The sequence below is a fragment of the Polypterus senegalus genome, chromosome 3 (genome assembly GCF_016835505.1).
Source record: "Polypterus senegalus isolate Bchr_013 chromosome 3, ASM1683550v1, whole genome shotgun sequence".
NCBI lineage: Eukaryota > Metazoa > Chordata > Cladistia > Polypteriformes > Polypteridae > Polypterus > Polypterus senegalus.
The window spans coordinates 84,351,773-84,375,120 of NC_053156.1; the positions used below are offsets into that span (position 1 = coordinate 84,351,773).

The 23,348-nt window shown below is 35.5% G+C and overlaps 1 protein-coding gene across 2 annotated transcripts in view; it reads left to right on the forward strand.

Moving 5' to 3' along the window:
- The window catches only part of adgb (androglobin), a 204,956-nt gene that overhangs the window by 20,752 nt on the left and 160,856 nt on the right, over window positions 1–23,348 (forward strand). For both annotated transcript variants that reach the window (XM_039747534.1, XM_039747535.1), the window contains exons 3-7: window positions 1,023–1,115; window positions 2,883–2,954; window positions 5,925–6,125; window positions 9,617–9,756; window positions 16,117–16,203. In XM_039747534.1, coding sequence (XP_039603468.1) covers window positions 1,023–1,115; window positions 2,883–2,954; window positions 5,925–6,125; window positions 9,617–9,756; window positions 16,117–16,203 — 593 coding nt within the window. The remainder of the gene's footprint in view (window positions 1–1,022; window positions 1,116–2,882; window positions 2,955–5,924; window positions 6,126–9,616; window positions 9,757–16,116; window positions 16,204–23,348) is intronic.

Consider the following 23,348-nt stretch of genomic DNA (forward strand, 5'->3'; position numbering starts at 1 on the left):
CTACATTACCTTCGCTCACATCAACAAGATTGGTCCGCCAGTTTTCAGTCACGGATGATTGTGTGTTGGTTCGTTCCGTGCATTGTTACAATGTTGCATTTCTTGCTGATTTATTACATTACCGATTTTTCAAATGTTAATTTTCTCCCTGTGCTTAAAAATCATTTAAAAACCGTCCTGAGTATGCGGCGTATGGTACACTGCGGGTTAGCTAGTATAAGAAAATATTGCGGTATTTCTACCAAGGACTGGATCCTGGTAGAGAGGTAGGTGTGCACCCTTTCTACACTCACTAATTACCACCTACACATTATGAATGCATTTCTTTGCAGAATTATAGCTAAAGCCATTAAGATTAAATTTGATCCATTCTACATTGCCTACTTTCCTTTCACTCTCATTCCATGTGGTAAATAACAAACACAACTACGAGGTTTCAAAGAAGTGCTAATCTAAAAGCTTAGATATAAATGAAGTTAATATCTTGACCTTAAGAATAATCTTTTTTAATTTGCTTAATATCTTAAGTCTGCTTGTGTGCTTTCAGTTAATTTTGTTGTGTGGGCCTGTTTTGGATTGATGATTATTGTTATTCTTATGTCATATGTTTGTATTAATATTTTATTGCATGAAATTCATTAAATCATATTCTAAGAAACTGCGTGTAAATGCGTGTAGCATCACTGTCAGTCAGCTGATATGTATTGTACGTAGCACCAGCCCCAGTGTGTACCACCACAATGCACTGTTACAGAGTAAGTAATATAAATAAATGCAAGGAGTGACACTCTGAGAATGGAAGAAACTGAAATTGGCATGTACTGAGAGTAACATTTAATAAGTACCACCAGTTTCATCCGCTTTAAAATTTGTAACTCCAGGACCAGTTAAGATATTATGTCTGATGTATTTTATCCCAATATTTGTGTTTAATGCCACTTTTTTCTTTCCTTTATAAAAATGACAGGCAGTGAAATGCAAATGTCTAAAAAAATTAGAAAATTACTAATTTTGTTTTTCAGCAATTTTTCGAAGACCCTGAGGGGAAAATTAATTTGCCTTCATCTTTGAAGGTTCATTCCTGGAAGCGTCCTGCTGAATTCATGATGGACAAGGTGAATATATTAAATATTTTTAAAAAGTCAAGGTTAAATTAAAAGCCGCCGTGAATCTGATTGCATTCATTTTTGACTTGCTGCAAGAACTGAAGCTTTAAGCATTGTGTAAGAATATGGTGGGATTTACTGAAATTTTGTTAGATGTATAAAATATTCTTTAAACACACATTTGGGTGGGCTGAAGCAAGCACTTTAATGTATGCAGAGTAATAATAATGATGATAATAATAATAATAATAATACATTTTATTTCTAGAGAACATTGAGCATGGAAATATATAAATAATTAAAAGTGTTTTTTTTTCTCTCAGTTACTGGATTTTTTTTTGACTTGCATGAAGTTTGCTGTACTGTATTTTGTAAATTAACCAAATATACTAAACAAAATAGACATGAAATGTTTCATCACAAAATCCCATACTTTATATCAATTTTAATCCAAACTAAAAAAAAATATTTTTACATGTTCATCAAATTTATATATTACATTACACTTCCAAAGATGGAAAAATGTGGGTTTTTTTTAACAAAATTCGACATATTTATTGAAGGTTGTGTACAAAACTTTGTATATATGGTTAAGCAGTTAACACCAATAATACATTTAAGATAAAAGAAAGTAAATCAAAATAAACTAAAGTGAGATATACTGTCTTCCACACAGCACCTAAATAAACCCTCAATCAAGGTAACCCTCTTCCATTTGTGACAAACCCTATTAGGAAAAAAACAAATTTAGAAATGTAGTCATCTCATTCAGAATTATGATGAATCCCCAATGCTTTGAGAAATCATATGACCTAACAACATTGATGCATTTTATTGGTTAAATCAAGTTCTGTAAGACATCCATCCATTTTCCTCACCCACTGTTTCACAGCAGTGTCTTAGGGCAGCTGGAGCCAATCCCAGCAATCATTTGATACCAGGCAAAAGAAATGCCTGAATGGAATGCCAGTCCATCGCAGTGGGGAGCACACATACAAACACACACATCAAAGACCAGTCTGAACAGGAGTGATCCACTTAACCTACATGTCTTTGGACTGTATGAGGAACCACAGCAATTGGTGGAAACCATGAAGACATGAGAAGAACGTACAAACACCATGCAAGGAGCACTCAGGTCTCCTCGTTCTCCTTGCCACCACTTAATGTCTACTGTAGGTGTGCTGTTAGAACTCTCTTTGGCATCATGGAAGTCATTTCTCACATTTTTTTCTTTTGAAATTTAATTTCAACCAGCAAGTTAGATTTATGCACAATTTAATTATGACCTGATTTTCAACATTCTTGGATTCTTAATATAATTTTAGACTTGCATCTTTAATGTAAATGTTTTAAATGGAAGAAACATTACACTGGAGCAAACTACAGACAAATCTTCAATTATGTTTAAAATAGCTTAACTTAGTCTAATTTACTCATATGCTCCAAAGACACTGTCTGTAGACTGTGTGCTTGTGAGTCTGTTATTGTAAGTATATGTATAGTACCAATGTTTTTCATTTGCTGCAGAGTTAGACTCTGACTCTCCGTTACCCTCAAATTAAATATTGGGTATGAAATGAGAATTTGCTTGACAATTTAACAGTGCAGTTAAAAAAAGAGAATGTGACTGTTACATACAGATAGATATGATTTTAAATGAACATTTGTAAGGTTGTATTGCATGCTGATGTTTTATTTGTCTACTTTATCATGTAATTTATTGTCCAGTTTGTCATCTAAGTATATTTTTTATGGTAAACCGTTTCTTTGTAGGCACCTACAGTGGTGGAAAATGAATCCTGGTTTGATCTTGTTACATCAAACGAACATTTATTATGCAGTGAGGTAAGGCATATTATTATTGTATTGTGCTGGTAAAATGCACCTCTTTTGGCCTACTCTATTTTGAAATAATTTCCTATGTGTTTTGATGCTTGTCCAATCATGAATGCAGTGAGCCCACCCACACTGATACATGCCAAAGTTCAGAACCATTCATGCAATATCTGTAAATTAAAGTGAGGCTTCCCAAAATCCCCATAAGGAAACAGCACAAAAAAACAGAGCTTGGGCCAATAATATGGAATGCACATTTGACAAACACTAGTATGCTATAAAAAATGAAGACCTCAGAGTAATTGAGATGGAGGAGTTAATTAACTTAGTTATTAGTATACTATGATTCATTTCACATGATAATTGTTTTCTCTTTTTGTTATACAGTAACGAATATAGAATTTATTTAAGTGAGACTTGACTAAATAATTTAATTTCTGACGAGACTGTCAGCTGGTCAAAGTTCAAAGTTTTGCAATAAACATAGAGGTGGCAGTGTGTCCTTCTTTATTAAACATTTGAGATGCACAGATGTCAGGGTTAGGCTTAGGGTTGAAAAGATGCTCTTCACCTCATCGAGAATGTTTGGCATTTGATTGCAAACCGTTTTATCTGCCGAGGGAATTTCCATCCGCCGTTCTGATTGGAGTTTATGTTTTGCCTCAAACTAATGCCACTATTGCAGTGTAGCTTTTAGCTGATCACATTTTCACTACTGAGAATAAATACCCAGATTCCACAGTCATAATTTTGCAAGACTTTAATTTACAAGTCCACCTTTTATCTGAACTCCCCAAATACAAGTAGCTGGTGAAATATGCAAATAGAGAGGGAAAAATTTTGGACAGTTGCTACAGCACTATCCCTGAAGCTTGCCATACCATTCCATGGGTCCCTTTAGGCAACTCTGACCATGCTATGATATTTTTCCACTCATATAGAAAGAAACTGTTAAACCAGAAATAAAATCAGTGCTTAAGTGGACAAGTTAGGCCGTGAAAAGACTACAACTGTCTGTAGTCTGTAGATGGCCTGGACTCATTTATCTAGGAGATATTTTAAGAAAACTCTACTGCGTTAGATGAGCATATGGACACAGTTACTTCTTACATACGTTTTTTGCCATGAACATTGTATTCCAACAAAAACAATCATCAAATGTAACAATGACAAGCAAACGGTCTTTTTAAAGAGCTGAAAAAGTTACAAGCAGCTGAAGAGGAAACTTATAAAGGTGTCGATAAGACTGATTACGAAGAAACTAAGTATCACCTAGACAAGACAGTTAAGGATGCCAACAGATGATATAAGATCACATTAGAAAACAGTTTTTCCACAGATGATTGCTTCTCTGTCTGGAATGGAACACAGGGTCCACCTCGGGGGTTTGGTCCGTTTCCTCTCTTTTTCTCTCTGTACACCAGTGACTGCATCTCCAGTGACCCACCTGATATACAGATGGGGAAGAGATGCCATATTGGAAGGAAGTGGGTCTTCTAGGTGGTGCTCCCCCAACAATCTCAAATGAAACACTTTGAAAATAGTGGAAATTGTTGTGGAATTTTGGAGACACTCCTCACCTTCTACTCTCCTACTTATAAAAGTTGTCACTGTCAACAGGGTTGAATTTCTTGGTACTATTATCACTTACATATAAACCTGGAAGAAAACATATCTTCTGTTATCAGAAAAGCTTAGCAGTGTATTTTTTTTCTCCATCAGCTTAAAAAGTTTAAGCTGTCCAAATCAGTGCTGGCTCAGTTTTATAGAGCTTTCATGGTAAGCATCTACACTTTCTCCATAACTGTGCGGTATCACTCTCAGAACATTAACCACAGCATGTCATTGAGTTGGCAGCAGAAAGGAGTATGGGCCTGAAACTGGACTGTATTAAAGACATATACAGTATATATATCACAGGTCTGAAACATTTCTGGAAATATAATTAAAGGCTAAACTCACTCGGGTTTCAGCTAATACCACCACAGAAATTTTATTGGTCATTGAAAGAAAGAACTACTAGACACGTAAAGACTTTCCTTGTGTAATTACTGTTTTCAAACCCCTGTCTCTGATTCATGTCTGTTTCTTCCTGATCTCAAACTTAGTTTTATTGTTACTATATAAAGGCTTAATTGACATATTAATAGGCATGAGTGTCATTCTGCATCTTTAGATTGTTTTTGATCTTTAATAATTTGCAAACCTTTCTGAAAGCATGTTTTCACTTTGTCTTTATGGCTTACTGACTGTAGATTGATAGGCAAAAATGGCAATTGTTTCCATTTAAAATTAAATCTACAACACAAAGTGTGCAGATTGTGAAAGGGTTTGACTACTTTTGAATCTACTGCTTATTTGGGTTTTTAGTGCCATATATTATTCTCTATCACTACATACATGTACATTTTGTCATGTATTATATATTGTGCATTTAATTGTAATACTTTCACCATGTCTATGGATACACACACAAAGAGAAAATTGCAATAAAGTTTAAATTTGGCTCATTTAATCAGTACTACTGTTTCACTACGATTGGCTAGAGTTTTAACACTTGTTGAAAAAATAGTAATGTTTACCTGTATTGATCTAGCTAATTCCTTTATCCAAAGCAACATACAAACCACAGCCTCTCAGTTTTAGCAGAAGAAGATTAAGGTAATTAATAGTGAGATCTGAACTTGCAGCCTTATGGCGTACGTTAGCCACTAAGTCATACTTTTAAGTCTTTTCCACATGGAGCAGATGTGACAAATATCAGGAAATAAATAACATTAACATGTCAATTACTATTATACTCAGGAATCTCTATTAAATCTTGAACATGTAATTCATGGTAAAGTGAGGTTAACAAAGTTAGTAATGAAAGTATGAAGAACAAAATAGTCAGTTATATTTTAAAATGCACTTCTCATAACAAATGTTGGATTTGCAAGTTGACTTTAACAGTAGTTGTCTAAACCATTTGTCTTTTAGCTTCTAAGATGGATAATTGGTGAAATCAACATGCTATGGAAAGTCTGCAATGGAATTTCAGCAAACGAGGGTCGCACCAGTCCAATTGATTTGTTCACATGGACACCTTGGGAACATATTTATGCCCTGTGTAAAGCTGGGAAAAGCCACATGCCACTGTATAATCTCTACGGCAAATATGTGGTGAAACTTTATTGGATGGTAAGCACCTATTGGATGGACATCACTTATGTTTGTACTACCCTTAGCAAAAAATGCAGAGCCTTGTAAGCAAAATAAATATTAAAATAACATTAATATTCTCTAGATGCATAAACATTTGAAATTACTGAACTGCTTGAAGTTCCACGTTATTGATATATGCTATCAATCAAATCAGATCAGATCTATTGTGTGTTTTTTGATCTAAAAGTTTATTCTTAAATATTTCATAGTCTATAAAACAAATATAAATTAGGATGCCTATAAGTTAATTTTTTTTTTGAAAACCAAAAATACTTTTTCAAATTCTCAACCCAAGGAGTTACTTTTCCTTTAGAACATTAGTGATTTCTTAAGTTGGAACATGTTGAACCACATTACTGTACTTTTAATATTCTAATTATTATGTTTGGCTCATTAAAAAAAAACAAATTTATGGAATTTCTTTCTTTAATGCATTTCAGCCAATTAAAGACAAGTCAGCTGGGGACATAAATTGTCATATTTGGTAGAAGGCTGTTATTTCTTGTTGTAGTAGTTTATAATATGGCGTGTAGAGCTCAGTTTAGTAAATAGAGACAACATTCCAAAATTACATTAAGAAATGAAAATCAGTTAATCCAGATAATGTCAAGAGCTTTGAAAGTTTCTTCTAGTGCAGTCGCAAAATCTATTAAACACTGTGATAAAGCAGCTTTCATGCAAACTGACACAGGAAAGGCAGATTAACTGTTACCTCTGCTTCAGAGGATGAGTTCATTACAGTTACCAGCATAAAAATTGGTAATGAACAGCGCCTCAGATTAGAGCCCAAATAAATGCTTTATGGAGTTAAAGAAACAGACACATCTCAGTATCAGTTGCTGAGATCTTGAATCAGGCTTTAATGGTAGAATTGTTGCAAAGAAACCACTTCTGTTGCATCCATGATATTTTTCCCCCATTACAAAGATGTGCAGTTAGAGTTGACTATCTATTCTAAATTACCTCCATATAAGTGAGTTTGGATATATTTGGACATGTGCTCCGCAATGGCCAAGTGTCAAATCCAGAGTTGGTTCCTGCTTTGAATTCAATGCTGGCAAGCTAATGTTATGGAATAGCCAGGTTCTTATTCACATTGCACTTGTCTTTTCTTTTTATTAAGGCTTTTTTCGTCTCTTAACTATTATTTTGTTAATTTTGTTATTAACAACATTTTTGTATAATTATTAGTGAATGCTGTTTTGTTTATTAATTTCGTATAATATTTTGTTTTAAATCTTTACATTTTTTTTCTTTGTATCTTGTGCTTTATGAGGTGAAACAAGAGAAGCAGGTAGTCTGCTTTCTTTAAACCGGTGACCTGTCAATTTTCTTGCTTTATGAGATGGCGTGTGATTGGGCCAAATGGGTTTATAGGTGGGGTATATAAAATTATTTATAGTATATATATATATATTATTTATAGTATTTATATTTATATAAAAAAATGCTTGTTTAGAGACGAGGGTACTTCTGTTTAACTGAGCAAAGGTATGGAAAGTCAGTCTTCGGTAAATTGGCCGTGGTGTTCTTCTGGTAAAATTGTGCAGTTTTTTTAAGCCAGTCATTCACATTATACATCTATCATCATTTGTAGGGTTTTAGTTGCTATTTAAATAATGTAAATAGTGATATTTGATTATGTGGATAACGTAGTTGGTGTTGTTCCCCAGCTTTGCTTCTGTTTTCTGTAAATACTTCTATTATTCTTGTGGGAATATTGGTGAATGAAACTAAATTTGTCTTTTTGATACTGCGATGTCCTACTGTCCTTAACTTTGTAATATTCAGCATAGGATTCCTTCCACTTAAGTACGGAAGTTTTGATGCCTCAAGCCTGTCACTTCTCAGTATTCCATAGGGACTCATTACCACCAGCAGTAATAAACCTACAAAGACTCAACACCCTTTTGGTTATCTGTCACTTACAAGCCAATGGGGTCTTACTTTTACTGAACTTATTCTTCTATTGAGGTGCGACCTCTCAGCCTTGATAATCCTGTGGTCAAGAAAGCAGCAAACTTCCACACCAGGTATCCTAATACAGCATTTACTTCAGTCACTCAAAATATAAAGACAAAGTATAGAAATGTAAAAGCAATCCATTATTCATTTAAGTATAATATACCAATAGAAGAAAAGTATAATAGAAAATAAAATAAATGTCAAAAGTCTGGATATAGTCTTAGAAAAGTATACTAAAAATCAGCATGGTCAAGTGTTCATGTTGTCCTGAGCAGCTTTTTAATTCAGCAATCAGTGGAATGCATAAGCTGTGTTTGTCCACATTTTGACTGAATGGTCTTTCTTCCTCTTTCTTTCCAATGTGTTTTGGTCTCTGATGTCTGCTGTTCTTCAGACGAGCCAGGATTTTTGTTGAAATTTCATGTGGGGCTGCTTTATTGCTTTTCTTTTACCAAGCTATAAACTAACTGAAAGTGTCTGAACCTGTGATCTGTGCTTATTTTCCATTCCCTCTACCATTAAGTTATAAACTTAGACTGAAACAGTACTGTTAAAGTTATAAATTATTGGTGCAATATAGGAAGAATGTACAAGAAAGGATGCTTTCAATGTTACTTCCCCTGTAGTTAAGGTCCTGTAAATTCAGTTCATCCTGATTCATTTGAGCAAAATTAAATTTTAATACAAGCATTTTCAATATATGAAGATTTTATACTCCATTACAATTTTAAAATCTCCCAGTAAGATTACTTTGTCATAATTGATAACTGATTCAGATATATGGTTGTTAAATTATTAATGTAACTATAATGACAGAACTTTAAAAGTGTATTTTCATCTAGAATTGTAGTAATATTTAAAATTAATTTTTGAAAATCACTCTAAAAAGTCATCAGATTATAAATTGTAGTCTGAGAATTATAAAAAAGTAAAACATTGAGGGTCAGTAAAAAGAATGGCATCTGTTAGCCTAGTCTCACTAAAAAAAATTAAAATGAATTTCACACTTCATGACTTTCAAGCAAATCCATTTGCACAGAGTAGACCAGATGCACAATGTCATAACTGGAGTTAGTGAAGGACTGTATCAGTGTGCATCTACAAATGGAAAAAAAAATATAAACATCGTTTCCATGCTGTTAAAATATCAGGTAACAGACACAATGTTTAGACTGTATAGACCTAAACAGGTGCCAAAAACAGAAAAGAAAAATCATTGGACAGCGCTCTGTTAACAGCATACAAAATGAAGAAATATGATTTTAGATATTTGCAGTAATAAGGTGATGACCTTTGCAGTTATTGCAATTTGTGCAATCTGAAGAAAAATAATCATACACTTATATGGAAAGTTATTTGGTCATATATTGTATATTGTTGTTTATTATAAGCTTTTCCAGTGTCAGTCAGCTGAATAATGTTTTCCAGATCATGCAAGATTGTATTGTTACACCTATGGATGGAAATATAGCTTATTTATGCATGTATTTTTGTACTTTTAGGGATGCTGGAGAAAGATCACTGTAGATGACACCATTCCTTTTGATGAAAAGAACAATATGCTGCTGCCTGCTACATCCTGTGATGCAGAACTGTGGCCGATGTTATTAGCCAAAGCTCTCATTAAACTGGCAAATACAGAGTAAGTCAATACAATTGTGAAATTAATTTTAATTCCATTATTAGAACCCAAAGTGAAAAACAGATGATTCAATGGGAATGTAATTGGTAATGATGTGTATTGTTTTAGTCTTGGCCTTGTTATGCAATAATGTCAGTAATCTCAAGCATTATAAGCAAGTTATTTTCTTAACTTTGGAAAAGTTTTTGACACGAACAGGGCATTTAGTCCAAAACACTCACCAATTCTTTTTACTTATCCTAATAGGGTAAACTTAAGCAAGAAACATGAAGTGAAGTTTAACCTATCACAAGGTACTGATAATTTGCTTACAGATTCATGTAAGGCATTATTTAACTTACAGTAAAATTAAACTGCTGAAGTCAACCTACAGTCATATTACAGTAGAGCTGGCAACACGTTCTCACATTCTGAAAAGCTCTGGCAAGAATGAAGCATACAGTCCATGGCGCCAGTCATGGTTAACCATCTATGTTCAGAGTGCAACCTGAAAATATTTTTCCAGGTTCACAGAAGTCGAACCAACAGATGATGGGTTTCTGCTGTACAATGTGAAGGACAGACTACAAATGAATTACCTTATCCTTCAATTGATAGCTGGAGTTCATGTTCCATCATGGAGAGCTTTTAGAAGATAAGTCCAGGGCTTTCAAAAGGTATTCCTGACACCAGACATGTTTACTGGAATGAACAAGTAAGCAATCCCTGTCTGTGCTTTAAAAGCTGTTTCCAGAAAGATCTTAGATGGACTTGGAAAGATGGAAGTTGAAAAGAGGTTAACTAGTAGAAGGAAGAGAGGCCAGAGGTTAGCACAAAGTTGTAAAGCAGATGAACGAGAGCAGTTCTGTGTGTAATACAAAGGAAGATGGTGGACCAGCCATTAACAAAACAGACAAGGGATTGTACTGTTCTGCGCCTTCCCAGAAAGACGGCAGAGTATGTTATTTTTTGTAGCTTTTTTTCTTATTGCCACACTCTTGAGCTCTTTATTGATAAAATGACATTTGCTTTTCAGTCCACAAAAGAAATACAATTCATACTGTATCCAGGTGTTCTTAAACTGCAGCAAACGGAAAATAATAATACTTTTCTACCCATTCAGATTTTACTCAAGCTACATCCAAACTACTGCATTTTCATTTAAAAATAGTGTTTTTAAATGAAAACAATCCCCATCTTAATTAGTGTTTTACATTTACAATTACATGTACTTGTTTGGCTGATGCCTTTATCCATGGTGATTTACAACTTTTATGATACAATTGGTTACATTTCTTTTGGTTTTCCAAATGGAGCACAGGCAAGTTAAGTAACTTGCTCATGATCACCCAGTGTCCGTAGCAGGATTTAAATCCACAACCTCAGGGTTTGAATCTTTTATGAAAGTATCTCTGCTCCCACTGCAATCAAAAATGCACATGACATAACTGTTCGTATACATTGGGCATCTAAATATCGGCAGATACTGAGAGGAAGTGGCCATCATGCTAGACATTTGTGTTTGTACCTGAACAGCAATGCAAATTACAAAAAAAAACAAAACAAAACAAAAAAAAAATATTGTTTTAGTTGGACAGACAATGTGGTTGGAATTGTTATTAGGAATAACACGAGTATAAGGAAAGTAAAGCAGCTGAGAATGAGTAGAATTCAGTCAGGCATAGGCCCTGTAATAAGAATATCCAATCAGAGTATGATTTGAGCCCAAGTTTTCAAAACTCTTCATTTTCTTCCGTCCATACTGCAATTCTGAACTGGAGAGCATTTTTAACTGAAAATGTAATTGTGTGGATGTAGCCTTGTATTTATCTGAAAATAACTAGGTGTGAAAGATAGCTGACATATGAAGCTTTTTTCAGTTTTACATGGGCTAATGGCAACCCAACAGCAAAGCCTCATGGCTTCCACTGATCATTTGGTGAATTTCAGCAGGTTTCGTGCCCTCGGCCCAAAGAAATCTCATTATAGTATGTTATTCAGCAATGGTGCAGTCCTGCAATGGAGCATCTGTATTTATTTGACCTTGCCTTCAACTAGTCTAACAGCAGACCATGGTGCTGTGCATATTCGAACTTCCCATAAGCCATCGCAAACGTGTTCTGTTGTGTCAGCTTATATCCATTTTCGTTACTGCATAATTTTGAATTGACTTTTACCTTTGGATTTACCCACAAATAACTGAACTTAGCTTCAGGAGAAGAAACCTGGCTGTTCACATGTAGTGTAGACGTTAGCACTGATGAAGCTTCTTCCTTTAGGTTAGACACTCTCATCACTTTCTTGAAACCACCTTACAAACAAAAGCCTTGATTAACATGGACAGCTTTAGTCAAGTACCAGTGTGAATAGGAGGCCTATCATATGCCCACACTTTACTTTGACCACCTTAAAGTAGATTAACACCGAGGATCTCCTGTCCACATGGGCACGTTCTTCAGTCTACACTTTGAAAAAAGAAAGTAAGACCATTAATGGAAGTAAGAGAGCCAGACAGATCTTCATCGGCAGAGCTCAAGTGTCTGGCAGGTTGATACAGAACAAGCCAGAAGTCTGGAGTTTACCAGCTGATTTCGGATTAAGGCAGTCTTTACTGCATTATGAAAAGGTGTTATGAATGCAGCCTTTGAATTTTGTAATTTGTCAAAACTCTGAACACAGAGATCCAACTTAAAGACATGACACAATATTTCTGCAACAGAGTAGAACAGGTTGGCTCAGAATCTGATATCATAAATGATAAATAATACGTGACTGCATCTGAGTTATGACATTTAAAATTGAAAGTGCTGGTAAGTATTGCTCCAACATTAGAGACAGGAAAACAAAATCAAAGCCATGCAAACATTCATTACAAAAGGATTCTGGCATTTTGAGCTGAGTTGAAAGTTCCACCAGAGTCTGTTTAGTTGTTCTTAGTGATCAGCCATGGCAAATTCTCAGATTCTATGCTGTTTTACTGAGGCCTGTAGTGAAATTGTGCTTGAGTGGTTTGTCATCAGAGTGTAATTATAGCGATGAAATGCATATCACCACTGTTGTCCTGACTGTTGTGATGGACGGCTGGGTCTCATGCCCGGCCAGGATGCCCCGCTGCATATGTTCCAGGGGAGCAAACATGGACAGCTCAATACCTCCCCTGGGACGCTTGGTGGCAGCTTCCTGGGCCGACGGTGATTCCCCAGCCTCCTGCCTGGCTGGGAGCTGGGATGGCCGCAAGAAGGAGCTGCATGAAGTCAACAGCCCGGCTGGACGAGTCTTCAGCCCCACCCAGATGTGCAATAAGGACCAGGTGGTCAAGCACCTGGAACGCTTCCAGGTGGGCTATAAAAGGGGCCAGCTATGACCACTGAAGGGCCAGAGTCGGGAGGAGGAGGATGAAGCTTGAGGAGGAGTGGTGGTAAAGGAGAAGAAGTGTTTTGGTGTTGTGCTTTGCTTTGGGACTGTGTTGGGCTGTGTGACACGGGGAAGATGTGTCCCACGGCTGAAGGGAATAATAAAAGCCTCTGTTTATTTTGTATGTGCCTCTGCGTCAGTCTGTGCCGGGTAAGGCGCTATACAGCGCCATATTACACTGTATTTGAAAATATAACACAGTTTGTTTAGTTTGTCCCTCAATGGTTGTTGCCTGCCAGACTAACACCCCAGTTGTATTGAACAGAGTAATGTGTGCTGTACTTTTGAAAGACTAAATTGAGTTTTAAAATAATAGCATTAAAATGACTGAACTGTGTAGGAGCCTACTGCTTGCCTTCAGTCTTTCCTGCTTTGACCTCCACTAATCTAATGAGAGGACATGCTCATGGAGTTTGTTTAGTTAAACTTTCTACCCATTTCTGACTTCCTTATTCCAATTCAGGGTCACAGGGCAGTTCTGTATATCCCGGTTGTTTAAGGTGCGAGACAGGAACCAAATAAAAGCTTCCAGTACATATTCTACAACTAACGTAAAATTACTGCTGTTAGTGATAGAAGAAGTAACATACCTGACATATCAAAGTGAGTTCTGTATAAGCAGCGTTTAAAATATAAAATTGCTAGACAATAACTTAAAATGATTATTTTTTACTTCAATAAACAAAGTCAAATGCATTGATTTTATGATAGTGTAACTTTTAAAAAACTAATTGTTTTTAAGGCTTCCTTAAATTGTACAATATTTTTATAATGTGAAAGAAAATATTACATTACTTTGCAGAACAATTTTCTTTTTTGCCAAATTATTGGACACATCTTGCTTTGCTTTGAAATAAAGTGTGAATAGCAAAAAAAAAAAAACATATGTCACTGTTCTCATCTGTCTAATTTATGAAGACATTATTAGTGTTAATTGAATGATTAATGGAAATGATTTCCAAAGTCAAAAGCTTATTAAACAGTTTATTTGAAACGGAAGCTCCACGGACTCTGTGGGCGGTATGGGGCTGATTAACACAGACTCATTTAGGAAAGGGACAGTGGCCAGTGTTCCTTCTTATTTGTATATTAAAATGGTTTCTAAATCACAATAAGAAAAAATGAAGAGGATAAAGCCAAAAAGCAAAGCTCTGTACATTTTATGTAAAGATTTGTCATGGTTGTTGCTGAAAATCTATGTGTTCTTCTCAGAAAGTCTGTTTTGTTCATTTTTTTTTTATTTATTCTATACTTTGTTAATTTCTTTTTAAATTTACCTAATGGATAACTCAAAATATTGAATTTAAAAAATATCACTAAATTGTTTTACTATACAGTATGTATGCTTAACTACTGGTTTGTCAAGTTCATTAAAGTATTAATGTGCTTTTCTTTTAACAATGTATACAGTGCAAAATGCAAAAACAGTGTTCAGATATGTTAAATGTGAATTAGTTTTAGCATATGGTAAAAATCACACTTTTCACTTTAGGTCATCATTGATAGATAGATAGATAGATAGATAGATAGATAGATAGATAGATAGATAGATAGATAGATAGATAGATAGATAGATAGATATTTGTGTGCCTTTGTTGCTTTTCTTGTTTATCCCACTGTGATACTTTGGGTGTCCAGTCAGCCATTGGCCTTTTACACTTTCTGGGACGTCAATAGTCATAACTGATAAGGACTAGGGCAAATTAGGATGCAAACAGCAGGTATGGTGCAAAGTGTGTTTATTAAAAATAAAACAAATCTCCAATAAGTAATCCATAAAATAGTGCCATGAAAATAAAACCAGTAAATAAATAAATCCATTAAGTAGTTAAAACCAGGAATAAAATTAAAGTCAAGATTGTCTCCTCTCTTTTCTTCCCTTAGTGCTCTCTCTCTTTCTCTCTTGTTTCCATTGGACACAATAAATGAAATACCAGCAGATGCAGTCAACCTTCTAGCTCTCCTGTTCCAACCACCTTTATCGATGCTCACTGGGATCTCCTTCAGAGTCCACAAGTCCCTTGAGCCCACAATCACTCCCACACCTCAGCTCGACATGTGTGATCTGATCCTGGAGTGCTTTTCCTCTTCCACTACCATGGGTTAACTTGACTGTTTCACCTCCTCTTCTCAGCATTGGCTTGTCCACCCAATTTTGTTTTATGTTTGGTCTTCCCCCTTTTGATCTGCTCAGACCCTTTATATAACTCTTGAAATGTAGATCCAGCCCTCACTGAGCCAAGGAACAGCTAGTGATGAATACCCCCCCTTGCACACGCATAATTAATTAATCCATTCCCCCATTGGTGCTGTATAGCCACACATTTTTCCTGGATACCAAACTTGCATTCCTGGGCTTCTCTATTTTAAAAGAAAACTTTGCAACTACTCTAATCTGCCATGGACCTTTGACTTGCCTTACCACAACCACTTAAAGTAAAGATTCCTTTTTGGACATTTTTGGCTCCCTTGGAGTTCATTTAATTTTGGGATGGCTCAGGAGCAGCCAATCTCCTGCAAAATGTAAAGTCTTTAGCACTGAGATCTTGCATAGGCCTGTGATGAAGGAATCAATGATGAAACAAAATATTCAAAATATGCAGTTTTATGCTTGCATAGCCTTCACTCAATAGAATAATTGCTACCTAGATAATAACAACACTAGTGGTAAATGCTTTTTAAGGTTTATGGTGCAGTATCAAGGCAGAATATAGAAAATCGGTGGAGTATTACTGGAACAATTTAATTATAGCAATATTATTTGTTATGATAATGATGAATATGTCTAGTGCTGAGAATTAACAATGCATTTTTATGTGCTGAAATATAACATAATCATGTCCTATGTAAAAATAACAACAATATCAATATCTGTCACTGTGTTATATAATAGTTTTTGTGTTAAATTTGTATCTGATGCTGTTGCTTTGTATTACTCTGTATTAATTTTCTGCATTGTTTTTATAGAATCAATGGAAATGGAAAACAAGAACTTGGAGAATTTTCGGTTTTGCATGCACTTACAGGATGGCTTCCAGAGGTTATTCCGCTTCAGTAAGTATTAATAATGTTTCCTCAAATTTAAAATTCTTAGTAATATTTTTTTTAGTCATGTGCCGTTTCATCATTTTGTAACACAGGCAGAGAACACTAAATGTAATGAAGTCAATAAAACAAATAAAAAGTGCCTTAGGAGGGTTTATACATTGTCTGGGCACACCATTGTCCTCCTGTATGTCAAAGATGAGCATGTTCAGTTATTTAGTTGCACTTAATTATGTCAGTGTGAAGAAGCATAGGTGTGTATGAGTGTACCTTTGATAGACTAACACCATTAAGACTAAAGAGCTCATTGGGTATTACCGGAAAACTAAAGGCAGCAGACACGTTGTAATGGGGCTGAGGTGGACTGTGTTTCCAGCTTCAAATTAGGTATCCAAATTACTGAGGACCTTTCTTGGAAAGTAAACACTTCCAGTCTCATTAAAAAAAGTGAAATAACAACTTTAATTTCTGCTAAGGCTAAACAAGGCCTGCCTATTTCTTCAGATTCTGTTCAAGTTTTACTGGTGCACTGTTGAGAGCATATTGACTAACTACATTACAGTGTGGTATGGCAACTGCTCCATAGCTGACAGGAAGGCCCTGTAACAGGTGGTAAAAACTGCCCAGCACATCATCAGCATCCTGCTGCCGACTATAGCTGACCTGTAGCATACACAGTCTCTGAAGTGCTTGTAGGATCGTCAAAGATGCCTCACACCTCAAAATGGACTGTTTACCCTCCTTCCATTATGGAAGTGCTACTGGAACCTTCAGTCCTGCGCTAGCAGGGTCAGAACCAGTTTCTTTCATAACACCATCACCATTCTGAAATTTCAACCCTCACCACTCAATAGCTGACCCTTCTAAATATCAATAACTTCTGACTGTATTCTATGTTGCTTTATTGCACCTTAAAATTTATTGTACTTTAATGTACTATTTGCACCCACTGTCTTTGCACCTTACTCTACTATTTGCACTTTCTGGTTTGATGCTAAAATGCATTTTGTTATACCTGTAAAATGATAATAAAGTTGAATCTAATCTAATCTAAAAACTTGAACTCATCAAGACATAATAAAAAAATGAACATTCAAACTCATATGATCTAATAATACACAGTTCACTCATAAATTAATCAACTGTTAATAACAGAAATAAGATGAAAACACAGCAAAACTGAAATATGTGATTATTTGGTAGTTTCTTATGTTGGTAGCTATTCTGACCCTGCTATTGTGTAGCTTGCAAAGCACGAAAGATAGTTAAAAAAGGACATGAACAAACATTATTTGTATGTCTTGCTCTGTATGAAATCACCAGTATTGTCATGTTATTTCCTAACCCTCTTAATCCAGACCAGGGTCATGGGAGTTGCTAGAGCCTAGCCCAGCTAGCATAGGATGCAAAGCAGGAACAAACCCTGGATAGGGTTCCAGACCATTACAGAACAAACACACACACACACCAAGGCAAATTTAGCATCGCCAATTCACCTAACCTGCATATCTTTGGACAGTGAGAGGAAATTGGAGCACCCGGAGGAAACCTACACAGACAAGGGGAGAACATGCAAACTCCACACAGGGAGGACCAGGGACAAGAACCCAGGTCTCCTTACTGTGAAACAGCAGTAGCTCTACTGCGGCTCCCCATCAATATTGTGAAACTGTGAAAACATACATAAAATCAAGTGAGTTTGGAGTAATATTGCAAAATAAGCAGAATCACTACAGATGAATGAAGATGTATCAAAATGTATGTACAATATCATATAAACAGGAATTAATCACATATCTGTTTCTTTAACCAACTGTACCATGTAGAACCACCTAACATAAGTAATGATTTAGCTGTGTTACTTTAACACAAAAAACATATGCAAAGACAAAAATGCAGCATATACATTATAACAAGGTTCAAACAATAATGACAACAATGCTGACAAACTACTTACATGCAATGTTTTCTGAAGGTTCAGTATAGACAGTTGGAATGAAACTACATCACATTAGGAAAAGGCAAAGCTTTTAAAGGCTCCATGTGAGAGGATGGAGTAAGACTGCATCAGTAACGATAGAATGTGATTGTACTGCTGTCTTATTGCACTTGTTGTAAATAACGATTCATTAATCTAGTTTCTGAATTGCTAACCCATAGAAGTTAGATTTCATTAGAGTCCTGCCCAGAGACTGCCAAAAGTAAAATCCTGAACATTTTCTACTACACACTTGAATTTAACCCTCACCTTTTAAAATGATCTAAGTGACAACATATAATACTTTATGATATCAATTGAATTATAAAGACTTCAGACCCACACAATCTAATTCAGAGTCAATGGAGAGACTATTCCTATACCATGGGGTACAAGGCAAGATCCACATCTGGAATGGAGAACAAAGTCCATCACAGTGCCCCCTAACACCCACGACTCTACATAATGCCCAGGAGATTTGAACTCATTGTGCTGTGAGGCAACAGCAGTAGCCACTGTGCCACCTCAGAGATATCACTGTTATTTTTTAATTTTAATTCAGTCTATATTCATCTTTGTGTTTGTAGAACTCCTTCATGATTTTTTATTCATCAGCCTGGTTAGATCCAAATACTGATTTCAGTAGTATACTTGTTTATAATATGCTTCCTCATAACAATTTGTTTCTTTAATTTTTATGTCACAAATCTAAAGTACTCTAGTTTTTTAAAAAAGGAAAATAAAATTGTATAAATAATAAAATAATGTATTGTAATACAGTGTTTTTTAAAGAGACATTGATGCCTCTTGACATAGTTTTGCTATTAATAAACTAATCGCCCAACAGGCAAGTGATGTGGTTCAACTGTCTATAAAATATTTATGTTCTAGAATGATGCTGTCACTTAAAAGCCTTTAGCCAGATATTTTTGAATGTCAGAGTTAGTGTTTTAAAGGAATTTTTACTTATTCAATTCTATTGTATTATTATTTTGATCAATACCATAGAATGATCACAATACAAAACTCGTAGTATATGTAATATATATACAGAAGGTAAAGCAGTAGGTTATATAGTATATCTCATAATGAGAACCATCATATAGAACTTTGCAAAGCCTGACAAAAATGTTAAAAATTACATTAGGAATAAGCAGAAAATAACACATGCATAGTATTGAAGTATAATAATCAAGTCAAGTGAATGTTTTTATTTTATTTTTGTTTTCAGTGCTCTTCACTGAGTACTGGCTCAGAGCATTGTTTTAAAAAACATTTAAAATGCAATAACTAACCTTGTAAAGTACAAAATGCACATGCATAAATATACAGATTACTTTAAAACACACAAAGAAAGCAACTTCAAACTGATTAACACAAAAACAATTCTAAATGTACGTGTCTATTACTATTATCATTGAACTGTGGACAGTTGACAATGTAGAAGAAAAAAACTTGAGTCAACAGCATCTCTGGAGAAAATCAACCTCTACAAAGTCCAAGTCACAGACAGTGTCAGGTACAGTCATATTTACGTAGCCTTAGGGCAATTAGTTACTCACTTCCTCCTGGTCATTGTACAGCACTGCATAAGTTTGTACTGGGCATTCTAATAAAAAGATGTATTTATAATCCAAAGCTCACAGTGCATCTGGTGTCTTTTCCATGCGCAAGAAAATAGCTTGGAGTAGAACAGTGGCACCAAGTGGATAGGGATACTGAAAGAGAAACAGAATAGAGGAAGATTATAATTATTGTAAATGTATTTTTGTACAGATGACTAGAATACAGAGATGCAATTAGAACAGCTAATCAGCAGCTCTAGTCAGGGTATGCTAGACTAAAGTAGTAAGTCTTCAGTCTAGATTTTAAAGCTGAGACTGTAGGAGCATTTCATACTGTATATAAGCAGGCATGTCATTTCACAACTTTGGCACCCTGTAACTAAAGGCTCAACCTTTTACTGTTCTTTCATTTATCCTTGAAATCCTTTAGTCCACCAGCATCTTGAGATCTTAATGACCTTTCTGGTCTGTATGTAATGATAAGTTCAAATAAGTCAGCTGAGCCGTGGCCATTTAAAGCTTTATATGTAAGAAGAAGGCCCTAATTATAATTGGAAGGCAGTGTAAAAACATAGGAATAGGAGTTATGTGGTTGTAGTTTTTAGTTTTAGTCACAATTCTTGCAGCAACATTTTGATTTAACTGAAAGCTGCATAAATATTGATTTAAACAACCTGTGAATAATGCATTGCAATAATCAATCCTAGTAGAAATAAATGCATGAAATAATTTCTTAGTTATTTCCATATTGTGATGTGCGGGTCACTTACTTGCAGAGAGATGGAGGTGAGACCAGGTTTCCGAAAAATTCAGCTTTATTGTTGTGAAGATAGGAACATTCTCAAAGCATTTATTCAAATGGGAGCCATCACTCAAACACACACAGCATGCAAGCAATGACAATGATGTCATCCCGCCTTCACTCCCTTCTCAGATCTAAAGAACAGATAGCCTTCCTGCACAAGCAAGGAGACAGAAAGTGAGCACACGGCCAGGTCAGCAGCCGGTTTTAAATGTTTCCCTCATTAACCATCAGGCAACAGAAGTGTTAAGTGGTGAGCCTGCGAACTTGCATTTGTAACTGTGGCTGATAACCAATCTCTGAGTTTCAGAACACAGCACAGTTGGGAGGTTGTCAGGGTCTCAAAAGTCTCACAATATAAAAAAATCTCTTTATTTTGTAGTATTTTTACATTAAAAACAAGTGATTATAGATAATTTTGTAATGTGCTTTTTTAAAAGACAGACTGATGTCAAAGATAAGTTGTCTGCAGTCTCAGTAAAAGTAACATTTAGATCTACTGAATTATAAAGTGGCAGAATGTTTTTGCCATCTGTGTCATCCCCTTCATTTCTGTTTTTTCCATCCACTCCTTCAATTTACTGACATAATTAATTAAGAACACTTTGGAGTAGGATATTGTACATTGTTAGCCATTATGGATACAATGAGAAGTCAGGCAAAATGACACTTTTTATTGGCTAACTGAACAGATTGCAATATGCAAGCTTTTGAAGCAACTGAGGCCCACTATTACAAACTGCCTGAAGAAGGGGTCTATATTGTAGTTTGTTCAGTTAGTCAATAAAAGGTATCATTTTGCTTGACTTCTCATTGAATACTTTAGCAGAAAAATGATTTGGTCTGAAAGAAATGTATAATGGAGTGTCTTTTGCATAGGAGTGAAAATTAATGTTATGATTTTTAAAGACATTTCCCAGTGGAAGCATTGAATGTGTAAACATTAAACATCTGAGTACTGAGCACTGCAAGACACCATATTTAAATTCTGAATATAACAGTGAAGTACTGTCCACACATTTCTGTATATACTGAAATCAATTTAGTAAATATGAACAAAACCACACAAAGATGGTGCTTGTGAGACCAACATAATTTTCCATTCTGTGTAACAGAATAAGGGGATCAGTGGTGTTCAAAGCTACACTTAAATCTAACCAGAAAGTTACTGTAGCATTTTCTTCATTAGGAAATATTAGAATGTAATTTACAACACAACTTTTGCTGTTTCTGTACTTGAATTTCACAAGCAAATTGTAATGTACAGGTATAAGGTGAGAAAATCGCTGGCTGATAATAGTCATCTGATAACTGACACTTTTAGTTCATTAGATACTGTGCCAGTCAATAATACTAATTTATTTTAACAATGGATGTTGCCAGAACAGCCATTGAAGTTTTCACTATTTTTTTTTGGGACTGGGTTTAAAGAACAAGTTGTAAGTTCAGTTTTAGAAATGAAATTTATGACATGATGTTCTGTTATCAAGTTGAAGACATATTCCATCCAATTTTTATCTGTTACATATTTTGAGTTATTTGTAGTGATGGCTCAGAAAAAAATATAATCTTATGTTTTCATGAAGAATGAAAATAACAAAGCATCTGCCACAACAGGCTTCAATTGGAGCCAGTGAGGGGTATAATGTGGAACAACAGCAAACAATATTAAAATGTCCATGAAGACGCTTAATTCCTTCTAAGTGGACTTTCATGCATTACTGTGATTTTCCAGAAGTTATTTATTCAACTGAAATAAAAAAAATACATATTACTAAAGTGGTCTATGCATGGAGAGACACTGCAGTATTTAGTTTCCAAGAAGACACTGAAAACTCATGCCCTTGTATTTTCATTTTTATCATTAAAGAAGTTCATAAAACTGCACTGATAATGTTTGTAGAATTTTGCATGGCAGTTGAGAATTCCTGTTTGTCAAATTAGCAACTGTTCTAAAAAGTATATAAGGATTGTTTCTGTTTTCATCTATTGGTCTGGAACAGTAGTTCCAGCAAGCCAAAAAAAAAACTTTTTTGATACTTTTTAACATTGTCCATATAATCTTGAAGACCTGCAGCATTCTAATTTAACATCTTAAGTAATCTCATTAAACCAGGGTGTAACCATGTACTTTAATCACATTTGTTTCAATGGGAGTTACTGCATCCTAGGCCTCTTTTAGAGATACATCATAATTATTTGTGTGTAATTATATGATCTAGATTGTTCTCCACAATTACAGTGCATCCAGAAAGTATTCACAGCAGAATGCTCTGGAGCATGTTTTCATCCAGGATGTCTCTGTACATTGCTGCAGTCATCTTTCCCTTTATCCTGACTAGTCTCCCAGTTCCTGCCGCTGAAAAACATCCCCACGGCATGATGCTGCCACCACCATGCTTCACTGTAGGGATGGTATTGGCCTGGTGATGAGCAGTGCCTGGTTTCCTCTAAACGTGACGCCTGGCATTCACATCAAAGAGTTCAATCGTTGTCTCATCAGACCAGAGAATTTTGTTTCTCAAGGCCTGAGAGTTCTTCAGGTGCCTTTCAAACTCCAGGCGGGCTGCCATGTGCCTTTTACTAAGGAGGGGCTTCCATCTGGCCACTCTACCATACAGGCCTGATTGGTGGATTGCTGCAGAGATGGTTGTCCTTCTGGAAGGTTCTCTTCTCTCCACAGAGGACCTCTGGAGTTCTAACAGAGTGACCATTGGGTTCTTGGTCACCTCCCTGACTAAGGCCCTTCTCCCCCGATCGCTCAGTTTAGATGGCTGGCCAGCTCTAGGAAGAGTCCTGGTGGTTTCGA